The sequence below is a fragment of the Archocentrus centrarchus genome, chromosome 15 (assembly GCF_007364275.1).
Source record: "Archocentrus centrarchus isolate MPI-CPG fArcCen1 chromosome 15, fArcCen1, whole genome shotgun sequence".
NCBI lineage: Eukaryota > Metazoa > Chordata > Actinopteri > Cichliformes > Cichlidae > Archocentrus > Archocentrus centrarchus.
The window spans coordinates 29,670,406-29,685,449 of record NC_044360.1 but is presented as its reverse complement, the minus strand read 5'-3'; the positions used below and the strand labels follow the sequence as shown (position 1 = coordinate 29,685,449).

The 15,044-nt window shown below is 39.5% G+C and overlaps 1 protein-coding gene across 2 annotated transcripts in view; it reads right to left on the bottom strand.

Moving 5' to 3' along the window:
* Window positions 1-15,044, bottom strand: part of fancl (FA complementation group L) — a 30,827-nt gene that overhangs the window by 9,171 nt on the left and 6,612 nt on the right. For both annotated transcript variants that reach the window (XM_030747884.1, XM_030747885.1), the window contains exons 6-7: window positions 5,895-5,991; window positions 3,419-3,487 (exon numbers count right to left, since the gene is read on the bottom strand). In XM_030747884.1, the coding sequence (XP_030603744.1) occupies window positions 3,419-3,487; window positions 5,895-5,991 (166 nt within the window). The remainder of the gene's footprint in view (window positions 1-3,418; window positions 3,488-5,894; window positions 5,992-15,044) is intronic.

Below are 15,044 nucleotides of genomic sequence, written 5' to 3'. Positions count from 1 at the left end.
TTACTACAGGGTTGTGGGCTGATCTCAAGCCCTGTGTGACTGCAACTTTAGCAATTGGCTTCACAGTGACTGGTCACCAACCAGTCTCTAGGCCTGCATTACTGGGACCTAAGGAGAATAAGATCGCTAAGATTATATTAGCAAAAAGAATATTTAGAAAAAGGCAGCAGCTTTTGGATTGCTTTTTTTAGGCATGTATCTAAGTTAACCTACACCGATCTGATTGTTTACAGCAAATAAAGACATGAAAACAGAACTGAGGGTACACTGTAGTCAAAGTTAAAGGGATAAGCATCAAAGACTGACTGTTTTTTCCCCAAATGTTGATGTTGATGAATTAGAAACTAAATCAGACAAAAAAAAAAAAAAAAGACTCAACTGATAATGATCCTAAGCTCTGCACCCAGTTTGTCCTGGAGAAAATTAGTGTTTCAATGGCCCTCCCAGAGTCCTAAACCAGATCGCAGAGGCCACCCATGGAGTAAAACCGGGCAGCTCATTAATACTCTGGTGTGGATGATCTGCAAAATTTGCTGGCTGAATCTTTGATGAAATTTGACCTCAGCTATTACACAAACTAGCTGATTCAATGCTGCCGAGATATCTGAGCAAGCTAATGGATGGCAAAATAATCTCAGAAAAATACATCTTTTCCAGCAATGTGGTGAGAGCGCTGGTACCAGTGCTGTTGCAGAGGCATTTCTGCCTCAGTGCCTTTTGAAAAGCCCACATTTTGATGGGTTTAAGAAAATATTATTATGTAGCGTTACTAGCAGGAGTCGGGGTAATTTCCATAATCATGGTGGATACAGATTGTGTCCAAGATATCCAAGGTGCAAAAAAAGTAGCCATCATGGAAGTGCCAAAAACTGTAATTCCTAGAGTGGCCACTTGGGGCTTGCTTAAAAAGCATGTCAATCCCATATTAAATTCCCAATATGGCCAATTTTATAGCACTTAAAGCATGTTTACAGATCTGTACAAAAATGTTTTTTCCTCCTATCACTAAGGTTCATCCTTACAACAAGTGTACAGAGAATTATTTTTAATAACTCAGCCATCTGGATATTGGTAAGGCTAAAAGTTGACCACTCACAGTAAGGCTTACACCCACTTTAACCGGTATGCTAACACAGGAAGCTGTAGCAGATAGCTGTCTTTGTTAATTTGAGTCACTGAACATAACCCTCGTACCTCTGCTCAAGACTTCAAAACCGGACCTCACAAACCAGTGAGTGACATCACGTTAGCTACATCAACCGTTTTTATTGTATATGGTCAAAATGGAAAATGAGTCCAAAACTAATGGGTAATGTCACAGTGTCTAAGCCCACCTTTTATATTCAGTACATGGTCTGACCAAATCAGGACGGCAATTCGGTATTTATTATACAACAGTCACCAAAATTTAATAGCAATATCATATTGTCACGCAATGATGTGTATTCAGGAGGGGCTTATAGGTCCACTGCTTAGCCAGTGACACACAGAACTTCCATCATCTCTCATGCATGTACTTTTTGGTTGTTAAGAGAGGAAGAGAAAAAAAATCACCATTGTATAGCCTTCAAGCACACAAAAACTGCACACACACTGAGGTTTATTTCCCTTCCCATTCTAGTTCCACACAAATGCACAGAGTGGCACGTCTTGGCCCTGCAACAGAGCAGGCAATAATTACTCATTCAAATGAACATGTCAGGACTGCCGACAGACAAGCCCTTCCCCCCGCCACACACACCCTTCACACATCAGACAAAAACACACTTGCCACAGATGCAAGCACACATACACACACACACACACACACACACATATATTTTATATATATATATATATATATATATATATATATATATATATATATATATATACACACACACACACACACACACACACACACACACACACACACACACACACACACACACACACACACACTTCATGTTGCAGTGTGGGAGAGATCCATCAACGGCCCAGCAGGCAGACAGGCTCCATACGGTAGCGCTGTTCTAAGCTGGTCCTCACTGTACGCCTGCCATGTATCAGCTCGCCAATGCACACACACACACACACACACACACACATACCCACGCATTAGCATCTCTCTCCTCAAACTCTCTTTCTCGCTGGTGTTTCCTCTCTGTGATTGGCATAACACATTTCACAGCTACTATTTTGTCACTCTCCAAACACGTCCTCACTCCCAAGGTCCAAAAGTCAAACCGGTCTTTACAAAGTTGGTCATCAAAATGGCACCAAGAAAGGGCAATGCTGAGATATATAGCAGCACTTTTTTTTTTTTTAATATGTAATGGACTAAGTGACTGTTTGTGTAAAAATTCATAAATAAATAAAGTGAGACATTTGTGTGTGTGAGAGAGAATGAGCAACATCCAGTCTCAGAGGCAGTGACAGAGATAAAAAGCAGCAGCAGAGTGAAAGAAGAAAGACGGCAAACAACAATAATGAGGAGGCAAAGAGATACAAAGAGTCCACAGCTGGTTTTACATCAAAGCACTTTTATGCCAATTATAGTGGACTAAATTTGAGGGGCTGAAAGAAAATGTCTTAATAGAGCAGGTGGAGATGTGTTTTGTCAAATTATGCAATAGGCAGCAGAAGATGAGTCAAGTGTATCTGTGTAGTCCTTAATCAGAGTTTGAGTCTCAAAGGGTCTCAAAACCTCGCAGTACAAAACTCTGACAACAATTATGAATTTCTAAAATATCAATCAGAGATGTAGCATGCAAAAACATGCAAACTCCACACAGTGAGAGGTCTGGGCCAAGGTGGAATCAAACCCAGTTCTTCTAGATGATACTGTAGCTGTGAGGCAGCAGTGCTAACCACCATGCTGTCCGTGAATCTTTTGTACAAATGGATGAATCAAAGATACTAAAATTCAATAAAATTCACAAAGTTAAAAAATGTTACACCCTGCAGTAATTGTTTGCATTTTTAGTGCATTATGATGTAGCCTCAGCAGGGATTTAATCACAGTGAATCTCACCTGAAATCATGAGAAATATTAGAATGTGTGAAATGATTTTTTAAATTAATTTATTAAGACAGATTCAAATTTCTAAGACAAACTTTAAAATTTGACCTTCAAAACAGCATTTTAAAGTTTAATCTGATGTCAGTGTGAGTTCCTGTGGTATTGCTTTTTACTTCTTGAGCGAGTTCTCACAGATCGGTCATTATTTTAGCTTCACAGATTCACAATAACTGTGACATTTTTTGATGTGTCACATATTTATTGTGGTTTACTTTTTTTTTTTTTTTTTAAAAAAGATGATACGTTTCTGAAACAAAAGTCAACCCAGGGACAAAAAACAACCTATTGTTGAGGTGACTGTTGTGATTTGGCCAGAAATAAAAGCTCTTCAGGCAGATACCTGAGTATATTACATACCTGTGGTGTCCAGCTTATAGCTAGTGGTACTGGCAGGTCAGCTGAGCAGTCAGGAGCCTCTGTAGGGTGCTGCGGATGTAGAAGACGGGAGAATGCCGTAACATAGATTAAGACTTTATTTAAATACAAAAACAAAGTGATCCCTGAATCCCTGATTAAATAAATGTGCATCAGGAAGTTAGGCTTCATAGCTTAGCATCAGTAAATCAGGCTCCAAAGCTGGGATTTCTCAACATGCTGACAAAGTCAGACAATAGTCTCTTATGATTGGCATGAGCAACCAGCCTGTATTTATTTAAATCACTCTTGTTTTTAAGAGTTTACTGGCTCCAGTGCTGCCCGCTTTAACATGCTGCTAAAACCTTATGAAGAGCTTAGTAATAAGTTTTGGTCAGCATGTATGAGCAACACTTTATTTTTCTGTTCACCTTCAGCGTCACACTACTCTGTCCTCATCCTCTCTCACTCCCCTGCCTTCCAAGCCTCCGTGTGTCCGTGCCAGTGCTGCCTCCTCCCTGGCTGTGCCTGGTGAGGGATGACCTGGCGCTGGATCTGGTGGAAGCAGCTGGAATGTAGAGAGGACTTGGAGCTATTTTTACACAGTGCCAAAAAGGTGAGGAGGGCCAGGTAGGCAGGTGGGCACAGAGTGGGGTCCCACCACCCTCCTTTGTCCCTGGCGGATGTCATCTGGGCTGAGATAAGCACTAACTCACCACGATGTCCACCCACCATGCCCAGAATATGCTTCCCCACTCTGAGCTACATGCACAACAGTAAAACATAAACTTGAAGTATTTGTAGTTAATTGATTGTCAGAATCTTTGAACACATAAATGAAAAAGAAATAAAAATCCATAAAGGTCCTTATTCTATGAGTGGAGGATAATCTGCATAGCTAACTTCTTTAAGTTTATATTAAGTAACGGTTTTTCCATGGATGGAAATTTGTTTTACTGCCAAAGTCTGAATTGAGAAGTGGAATGAAAAGTAAAAATAAACGAGACCTCTGTGGCCTTTAACAGCCTGTGGAGTTATTTAAATGTGAATCACTCAGGTCAAATTTTCTGTAAATATCTAAATGATGTGATACTTATACTCGCTCCCAAGTACCTCTCACCAGTGAGCCACACTGGTGCTAACTTAGGAATGAAGTCCACTAATTACTAATGCAAAAAAATAACAGCCTCCAACACAAACTCCACATTCAGACAGCAAAAAACCTGACATGGCTTCAGGTAAAATTATAATACTTAGTAGATAAGTTCATGTTAACTAACTGATTAATCAAATTTTCTTGTCAGGGGAAAACTACAGTTGATATTAGCAGAGAATTTGAGTCATGTAGGAACTGTTTGCTTTCTGGGATCAAATACAACCCAGAGCTATCCTTCCACAAGCTAATGTCAACAAATGTTAGCTAAGATTAGCATACCAGCTAACATGGACAAACTTGAAGCTTTCTTATATAGCAAAATACTCTTGCCAGTGGATAAAGTTAAGTAATTAACTGTAACTCCATGGACACATCTGGACAAACTGTCAAAGGGTTAAGTTTATCCTGATTTTTTTCAAAAATCAGCTTGTTGAACTTTTAAAGCAAATGTATTTATTTTTTTCTTAAATACTACTCATTTATAATCAATCAAAACCAATCAATCTTAGTGTATGAGCACAGCATAAGCTGCACATCTTATTTCTTAAACTAGTTCATCAGCCTGGGACTAAGATATCACAAATTATGCTCTTATATAAGAAGGCTTTTTTTTCTTGAGCAGTTATGGTGAACCCAGAGTCGATCAAAGGACACTGCAAGCAACATGAGAAGCACATTAAAATAATCAGAAATCAAGCATGTACAAGTCTATTCAAGCAAAGCCTTCCTACTCTAAAGCTTACAGTGGACACATTTACAAGTCACTGCTAAAAATCACCCAGAATCATCACGCGTGCCCATGACAAAGTGTCATTAAGCACATATCGTTCAATATGGAAATTCAGACAGCTTCTAATATACCACCATTCCAATGCCTGCGTTTACCTTAACCTATACTAGGTAGAGGTTTTGTGTACCTCGCTCAGTAGCAGAGCAGAGACAGCAGCTATGCAGATGAGTGTGGGTGTATTGGATTTCTCTATGCATAGAGGAAGGTTTTCCATCATGCTGGGGTCTATGTGGAGATGTTTTATCTGTGCTACATCTCAGTCACAGCGGGTTATCATGTCTCTCCACACCCTCTCCAGTTTGACCCAGATTTAGGGGCACAAATGTAAATCACTGATTTGCTATCAGCAAAGCGAACAATCCCATATGCATTTGGTGAAGTCGGCCTGTTTGGATTTGGACTGGCTGTAGGTCAACATCAAGTTGTAGAATATTCCATTTGATGAATAATTTTCAGTGTGGAAAATGTATCCAGACCTTACTGTAAACTGTGTGTGTGTGTTTCTATATGTGCAAGATAAGGGTGTGTCTTACCTTAGACTTAAGTTTAACAGTGAGAATGTGCTGCCTTCCAGCAGAGTCCTCCGCTTTCAGTCTCAACATTTGGAACTCAGTGTCTATGAAGAGCAGCCTGAAGATGGACACACAAAGCATATGCCATAAATCAGCCTCTATTCACATAGAAGGGCACACACACACACAACACTGTAACCTGACAGCAGCCATCATCTGTCATTAATCACAGCTGCAGAGAGCAATATTGAGACATAAACTCTACCTTGAGATTTATCACACTGGGTGCCATCACAGTGACATTACATCTGACTCCAACTCCATAGTCATGGCCTACAACTACGGATCATTTTCTGCTTATCTGTGGATCACAGACTATATACACAGATACTATCCCAACAATGCTACTACCACAAACACAACCCATATATGTGTGACTCACTGTTCATGCCTGCCCAGATGCTTCTGAAGATAACTTTCTACAGTGACAACAGCTAATTCTAGAGAAAAGCATTTTAGCCTGAAAATTTCACAGGCTAATGGCAGCTAGCTAATAGTGATGATAGGGATCTGTTCGGGTAGCTAACTGCAGAAATTCTCAGCCTGGCACCGAGTGATTAGGCACTACCTAGAACCCTGAAGATTCAGTGCTGGCTTGTTAATCCAGCTTTAGCTGATGTTAGTAATCAGTGCTATTTGAGACCTTTATCCTCTCATTCAAATATGGTCACTTCTGGCACCAAAAAACTAACATGGTACCAGTCAAAACCCTACTGTTGATGGGTTTGCTTCCAAAATGAATCCAAAAACCAATGGGTGGCACCACAATATGGGTGACTACAATAACCTGACATGTGCTACCATCGGGTAACTCAAGTCTCCTCCAGCAATCTAAAGTCCTGTGACTTACAGCCTGGCTCATACCTTGCAGTATAGATAGCAATGCAATAAATTATTTCACTGATTCACCCTATTAAAAACAGAGGATCTGTCATTAAAACAACTGTTTGTTTCTACAGAGTAACCCAGTAACCCCTTATTAGTCATAATATAAATAAAAATATTGGGTTCCCCCATTTTTTGGAAAGTCCTCGTATGGATATGAGATATGAGGACCTTCTGAGTATTAAAGAAAGGAGGAGGAGGATAAAATAAACTACGATGGACACAAATGAACTCTGACACTTGACACTGCAAAACGCTACAACACTATTTATAACAATTACGCTGCACAGTCCAAGTGTCCTGCAATTGTGGTTAATAGTTTTGATTCATAGTTAATGCAATTATCCCAAATATACAGTACTTAGTGCACATTTGGTACTGTACATTATAATAAAGTCTGTATACAGTTTATTAAATGAGCTTAAATACTATAAAGATCTGCAGGTGATTAAGGTAGGGGCATTTGTTAATATCAATATGACAATGTTTTATGTATTATATGAAGAATGCTAATCACAATTCTTTGAGTTCATTCACACTTTCATGATTGAAGTGACAGCTGACAGAAACAAACCTCCGTCAACAGCAGTCGGTCGCAGGAATAATGTGATTAGAGTGGCTTGAGCAGTTACAGCAGTGGGAGTAAGCTCTCAGAAAATGATGCATCTCTGGATGACCTTAGGCTGAGATGTTTTTCAGCTTGAATCAACTTGTAAATCAGACCTTCTCCTTCCTGAGCTAATTATAACCTATTGAGGTTAAGGACACAACACTGATGTGGCTGGAGCATTCACCAACACTGCTGTCAGATTTACTGCTCCTTCTGCTGCTCCAGCACACTGTGAAGGAGTCAGTTCCTCCCCCTCGCCAGAGTAACTCCAGTCTACTGAGACCCAAAGATAAAAGACTGATCTGAGACAAAGGATTTGAACAGTCCTCCTCCAGATTTACAGTACATTACGATGGGCGCTCTATGCCGAGGCTGACACGGCTGTATATCTGCTGAGGATTTATGGAGTGTGTTAGAGAGGACTGATGTGAGCAGTGTGCTCAGGCAATGACACACACACACACACACACACACACACACACACACACACACACACACACACACACACACACACACACACACTTAGGGAAGTGATGGAATGATGGGAGACGGTGTCCGATGGGCGCAACTCATAAAAGCGTCTGCTTGCTCACTCACTTTCAATCAAACGCCAGAGAAGGACGTCCATGCTTTAATGCCATATGCTCACTAGCATCTACACACACAGGTACACAATATCACCATCATGCCACTTTGACACAGCCACAGTTTTAGTTTTGTGTAGACCAAAAGCAGGGCTACCTACTGAAACGATCAAGTGACAGTGTTGAATTTCCTGAACAGGCACTACTTGGATTATTTCATATCCTGCACTTTTACCAAAAGGACAGTCATAAAATACTCATTGCTGCTCACAGCAATAAATACACAAATCTGGCAAGCATGACAAGTTACCAAACCTATTCAAGTGATGAAAGTGACAGGTATCCAAAAGAACAAATCAATGGCGAGCTGAATCGTTAAAATAAAGTGCCAGTGAGTTACAGAAGGCATGAACAAAGAATGCTGGTCTGTTTAAAAAGAAAATATGCTTGTCTTTAAAACCATTTCCCTTCTGATACCTGAGAAAATCACTTTGTATGCCTTTGTATTTCTACACCTCTCAGTCTGTTAGGTTGAATGGAACTCAGTCAGGTTTTAACAAGCATACTTGTTAATACCTAAAATATACTTTTATAGGCACATGGGATTAAAATGAATCTTTTACATCTTACTGTTGTATCTTTTTAAAATGTTTCACTTCCAAAATGCCAGACTTTCTTGTAATTTTTAAAGTGATCTTGAACAACAGTTTCTGTAGGTCTATGGACATTGACTGGTTTTTCACCCATTTTTAGTCCAATCCTTGTACCTGACCATTTTTACAGGCATATTTAAAAAAAAAAAAAAAAAACATTGACCTAGGAAGCATTCAAGAACAAAAAAGTCACCTAACTCAAGAACTGCTCGAGAACTTGAGTTGATCCCTCTACTGATCACTGAAGCTTCATCAAAAATGTCTCACTAGAAGAGTGGTTGTCAAGCAGCTGTTCTTAAGAAAGGGGAAAAGGGAGAAAAGGCTGAAGTATGGCAAATTACACCAGACCTGAACTAAAAAGTGAAATTTTTGGTTTCAATCACTGTCATATATACAGAGGAGATGAGGATAGAGGTACAACAGTGAGTGTCTACAGCCATCTGTAAAACATGGTGGAGGCTCTGTCATTGTTTGGGGCTGCATTTTATCCAGTGGCATTGGAGATGGAATTGATGGAATTATAAACATAGAAAAATACAATCAGATTTTGATCCACCATGCAGTACCATCTGGACAGCATCTGATTGGCAGCAGCTTCATTTTTCAGCATGACAATGATTCCTAACACACTGCCAATGTAGTAAAATCATGCTAGGGAAAAAAATACAATGAAACATTATCAGTCATGGGTTGGCCTCCCCAGAGCTAGAACCTCAGTGTAGGTTCACCTTCGAAAAGCTTTGGAATATCCATCAAGAAGCCTGCAGAACTATTCCAGAAGACTACTTAAAGAAATTACAAGAAAGCTGCCTCAGAGAGTTCGGGCTGTGCTGAAGAATAAAGGCGGTCATACCAAATACTGACTTTTGAGCTTGTTAGAATAGTACAAATTACGGCTGTGCCCTATCATATCATCCGCAAGTATAAATATTTATGTTATATTATCCAGATATTGTTGCTATAGCAACACCATACGTTTACATTCCCTAGTGCGCCATAATTTAGTACCTAAAAAGTTATTTATTTCAACAAATTACCAGGTTAAGTTAAAGTGTTACGTAGTTATACTTTCACTTCAAATTTCCAGGGAAAATACTACTTAGGCTACTTTATGTTTACATTTGACTTGTGCTGTCACTTGATATAATGCTGTGTCACTATTATTGAACTATGATGCTGCTGCTGGCACCTTGTTTCAGAGAATTAAGTCTGTCATTACTGACAGTAGCTCACTGGAAAAGATTGGAAAATACCCTTCATTGACTTACACTTATAAATGCTGCTACCTGTGAGAGTGCATATTTTTCTCTATCTTATCAGAAATATTCTGACAAATTTTCCTGAAATATTGTGATATAATTTTGAAGCTATATTGCCCAACCCTAGAACAAACTGTTCATGCCTTATATACTGTATTTTCATGTATGTTCTCACACATTTCACTAAATCATTGCACTCATTTCCCTTTTTCTTAGCAAAATGTAACTAAATGAACAGTGACCCCAGACTTTTGTACAGCACTGTAGTACATCATGCAAAGCAAAGCTATATGAACATGACAATGTACCTGTATCTGCTTAGTCTCACTACGGTCACTTCTGATAGCTAAACAATTTGTCAGTTTCAAAACAGGATACCAGAATCCATCGCTCCATATTTATCATTGGACAATGAAGCACAACTATTTAAGCAACAAATAATAAGAAACTTCCTAAGTGGGACTTAAGCTACAACTGATACAATCATATTATGTTTTGCAGGTGATTTCTGTCATGTAGCTTTTGAGCGGCCTTTGTAGAAGTGCCTCAGATCTGTTTTCTTTTTAATGGCCAGCAGAGAGCAACTCCTCTGATTTTGAAAAGAATCCCAGATGTATAAAAGTCTTAATCTACAATGCACATATTAAACAAATATGTAGGAACCGCTTTTTTGCATTTGTGTAATATTTCTAAAATTAGAAACATCCTGTCTCAGAGTGATGCTGAAAAGCTAATTCATGCATTTATTACTTCTAGGCTGGACTATTGTAATTCATTATTATCAGCCTGTCCTAAAAACTCCCTGAAAAGCTTTCAGCTGATCCAAAGTGCTGCAGCTAGAGTACTGACAGGGACCAGAAAGAGAGAGCATATTTCTCCCATATTGGCTTCTCTTCATTGGCTCCCTGTTAAATCCAGAATTACATTTAAAATCCTTCTCCAGGTCTTGAATAATTAGATCCCATCTTAAAGACCTCATAGTACCATATCACCCAAATAGAGCACTTCACTCTCAGATTGCTGGATTACTTGTGGTTCCTAGGATACTTAAGAGTAGAATGGGAGACAGAGACTTCAGCTTTCAGGCCCCTCTTCTGTGGAACCAGCTCCCAGTTTGGGGAGTGTTTCTTTTCATTCACCTCTTTTTACTCTGGTTACACTCCACTCTGCATTTAATCTTTTGTTATTATTAATCTCTGGCTCTCGTCCACAGCATGTCTTTTGTCCTGTCTCTCTCCACTCAGCCCCAACTGGTTGCGGCAGATGACTGCCCCTCCCTGAACCTGGTTCTGCTGGAGGTTTCTTCCTGTTAAAAGGGAGTTTTTCCTTCCCACTGTTGCAAAGTGCTTTCTCATCGTGGGTCGCTTTAACTGTTGAGTTTTCTCTGTATTACTGTAGGGTTTTTAACATTACAATATAAAGTGCCTTAAGGTGACCGTTCGCTGAGATTTGGCGCTATATGAATAAAACTGAATTGAACAGAATGTGACATCATTTTAACAATAATCTTTTGTTGATTACACTGATTTTGTGATCGTTTGAAGCCAAAATTGAAATCGAAATCAAAATCCGATTAACTGCACAGCCCAAAGGTATTGTGCTCTTATTTTTGTTGTTTAATGACAGCTAACAAACATCTTCTAGGTACTACTGCCACCTTTTGGCAGTGATATCACATTATATAACACCAGGTACCAGTTTGTTTTTTTTTTAAAGAAAATATATATATATATATATATATATATATATATATATATATATATATATATATTTTAAGACAAGAAATACTCAAAAACTATTATTTTAATTTAATGACAATTTAAGTATTTAAAAAACAAGACTATGCCTAGTATAGTATCCCTTAGATTCTCAGTCAGAACCACCCTTTATCTCTGGAGGCAAAACCATTCTGCTTCAAAAACTAATAGGCACCATCATGGAAGCTATAGATTTGTCTACTATTCAACAACTTCCAGCACTGTACAATGCAAGTACAGAATATAAATCAGAAGTATCATCTCTCTGATGCAGTGCATCCAAAGAGTTATAGAATAGAAGGCTGGCATAGTAGCCAATTTCCAAGTGGATATTTAAGTTGTAAAACACCAAATGAAAAATATATAAAAGAATATTGCTAAAGTTCACCTCGTTTCCATAAATCTGACATAATGTAGAGAGCTAATCTAGAGAGGATAAATCAGACCAGCATTCAGTATAAAATAACTTATAATTTGGGGTTCATGACAAAGAATATCAAGAGAAGGAAAAAAAAAAAATCACTGGTGCATTGCACACATTTCCAGCTCCTCTCCTTTGGGGTTTCACACCCCGTATAGCAGGGACTAGCTGCCGCCCCTACTTGGCCATGATGGAAACAGCGTGACAGTCAGATGTCCTGCTGGGAAGACTGATGAGAGCATCCCATTTGCAACTCCACACTTCCAGACAGTGCACACCATGCATATCAGCGTGTGCGCATGTGTCTGATTTTTCTTTTTTTAATATGGGAGTGCGTGTTGACAAAGTGATTCATGAATGGTGAGATCAACGCATATGTAATGCTTGTGTGTGCTGCATCAGAAACACACAGGCAAAATGATGGCACAGGATAGAGGACAATGTAAGCCGTACAAAAAACACACCAACTTTAATAAGGTTGAAGCTACAACTGGTTTTACACTTCTCATTATTGAAAACCCCAATAACATCAGTGATTGTATAATTTTACAGCACAGGATTTTACATGCAACTTATTAGCTGGCCTAATAATGTAACAAAAACAGATATGAAACCATGCACCCCTTCAGCTCTGGCTCAACAGAGGCTTGCCACTATTTCCGGCCTCAGAAGAGCAGCAAAACAGTGTGACCATGTGATAATACTGAGATAAGAAGAGGCAGCGCTCTGCACGTCCACCAAGAGGCTGTGAGCATCGAGTGCCAGCTGTGCCCATAATGAGCCCTGCAGCTTCTAGGGCCACGTTTTGAGGCCTCCGAGTGATGGCAGCTGACCTACTTGACCTCATTTTCCATTAATTAACACATGGTTTGCCATCTCCAGCCAATTAAGATGACCACACTCTCAAATGCAGAAATGGAGACACGTGGAGAGAGAGAGAGCGGCTCACTTACCTGGCCCAATCAGCAGACAGAATTACAGCTGAAAACCCCTGGTGGCTATTAGCACAGCCCATACCAATTAAGACGCTAAGCGAATCTCGAGTGCTTTGGAGATTGAGGCCCACTGTGTATAATGCCTCCTAACCGTAACACGACACTGAAAATGATGTTGGTCCCATTTCAGCATAAAACATACCTTCATGCCCCCCCACCCCCCCCCCCTCCTATTAAAACCTGAGAGTCTTCAATTAGAGCCATTTGCATTTTGCTAATATCATAATTGTAGCTGCGGTCATTAATAGGAAAGTGGAAAATGAGTGTAGTAGTCAAGGCTTAATCCGAGCTGGGGGAGAATAGATATCTTTCTCCTAACCACCCCCACCTCCTCCTCCTCGTTCTCTCCTGATGAGCGAAGAAAACGGTATTAGCCAGGCCCGTCAGCACACGTGGGCTGAGTGTTATTAAATGTGACCTGGATTTAACTATAACTCAATAACTAAAAATAAGGAAGTCATTAAGAGACATTTGTTAATGTAGAACTGTGTTGTTGCAGGCTCTCCAATCAGTTTAAGCAGCTGAAGGGGGAAAAAAAAAAAAAAATAGAAACAAAGACTGCCACTTAAAGCAGTGGAGGTTTTTACCCATATATACACACCACAATAAGTTAATCCTACCCCTGGGGAAAATACAGAAAAGTAAAAATACATAAATCAAAGATTTGACAGAGGATCTGAAAAGCCACAGAGCTGATATGTGGAGCTCCATCAGCCAGCAATTCCACAGGCAAATTACTACCACAGTATCCTGGGACCATGTAAGTGGGGAATGGAACCATGTTACTACATTGTTCATTAAGAGAAAATAACTTGTTTGATTATGACTTGATTTTCTCTAAGCTAATTTAAACCACTTTTTACATTGAGGATCAAACCTACAGTATTCCAGCTCACACTGATCACAGCCCCCCGGAAATTCAGATGATCAATCTCACAGACGTTATCCTGATTAGAAAAGGTGGAAAGTGAAACCACAACACTGCTTTTTCTTCTGCCTATTTTCTGTTTCCTGTGATGGGCTGGCAACCTGTCCAGGATGTACGCTGCCTCTTGCCCTATGACAGCCGGGATAGGAAAATGGATGAATGGATATTTGTATTTGTAATAAATAGCCAGTGATCAGGTTGATGACCCTGCCTGTGGATTTAGAATTTATTGCTGAATGTGTCGCCACTTTCAAGTTTTTGTTTTTTTTTGTTTTTTTTTTGAGGGGGGGGGGGGGGGGGGGGGGGGGCAGGTCAGATTTGCCCAAGCAAATCTGACCTGCCAAATCCAGTTCTCCACTGCATAAAGTCATAGGGCACAGTTAAGCATACCATTCCCTGAACCACTTTAAGATGCAGGCCCAGGAATGGTTCCATTAAAGTATGCAGGTAGTGTGTTCTCTGTGAAAACCACTGTTAAGTAATTAACAAATCTGTAAGACATGAGAGGACAGTGTGTAGTACAAACAGCCCAAAATAAACCATAAAATTCATGAAACCATAAACCTCTTTGTACTTTGCAAGAGTGCTTTGAAAAATCTGTGTGAAGCAGAGAGAGAACGATCGGTGCGAGCAACTGAAACTGACCATGAGGCCGGCTGCATCTAACAGCGTGCACTCATTTGGATTAATTTTTTTTTTTTTACTAATTTTTGACCTTTTTAATAAAACGTCTGCAGTACGCCCTTTTTAACTTCTAAGAATGTGTAACTATGGTAACTGGCTGTTCTGGTTAGACTCAGTCTGATGATGAAGTAACAATGTAACAACTGTCAGTTTCCTCTAAACTAAGCTAAATGCTTATATTAGAGAATATTAGAGCATTTAAATTTTAAGAATTGTCTAAATGATCATTGCCTCAGTGTGTAGTTTTTAAGTGATGATTTCATTTATTACGGGAAAGAAAACTATCCAAATCTATCTGCCCCACTTGTTATCACTGCCAAGGAGGACATGGTTTT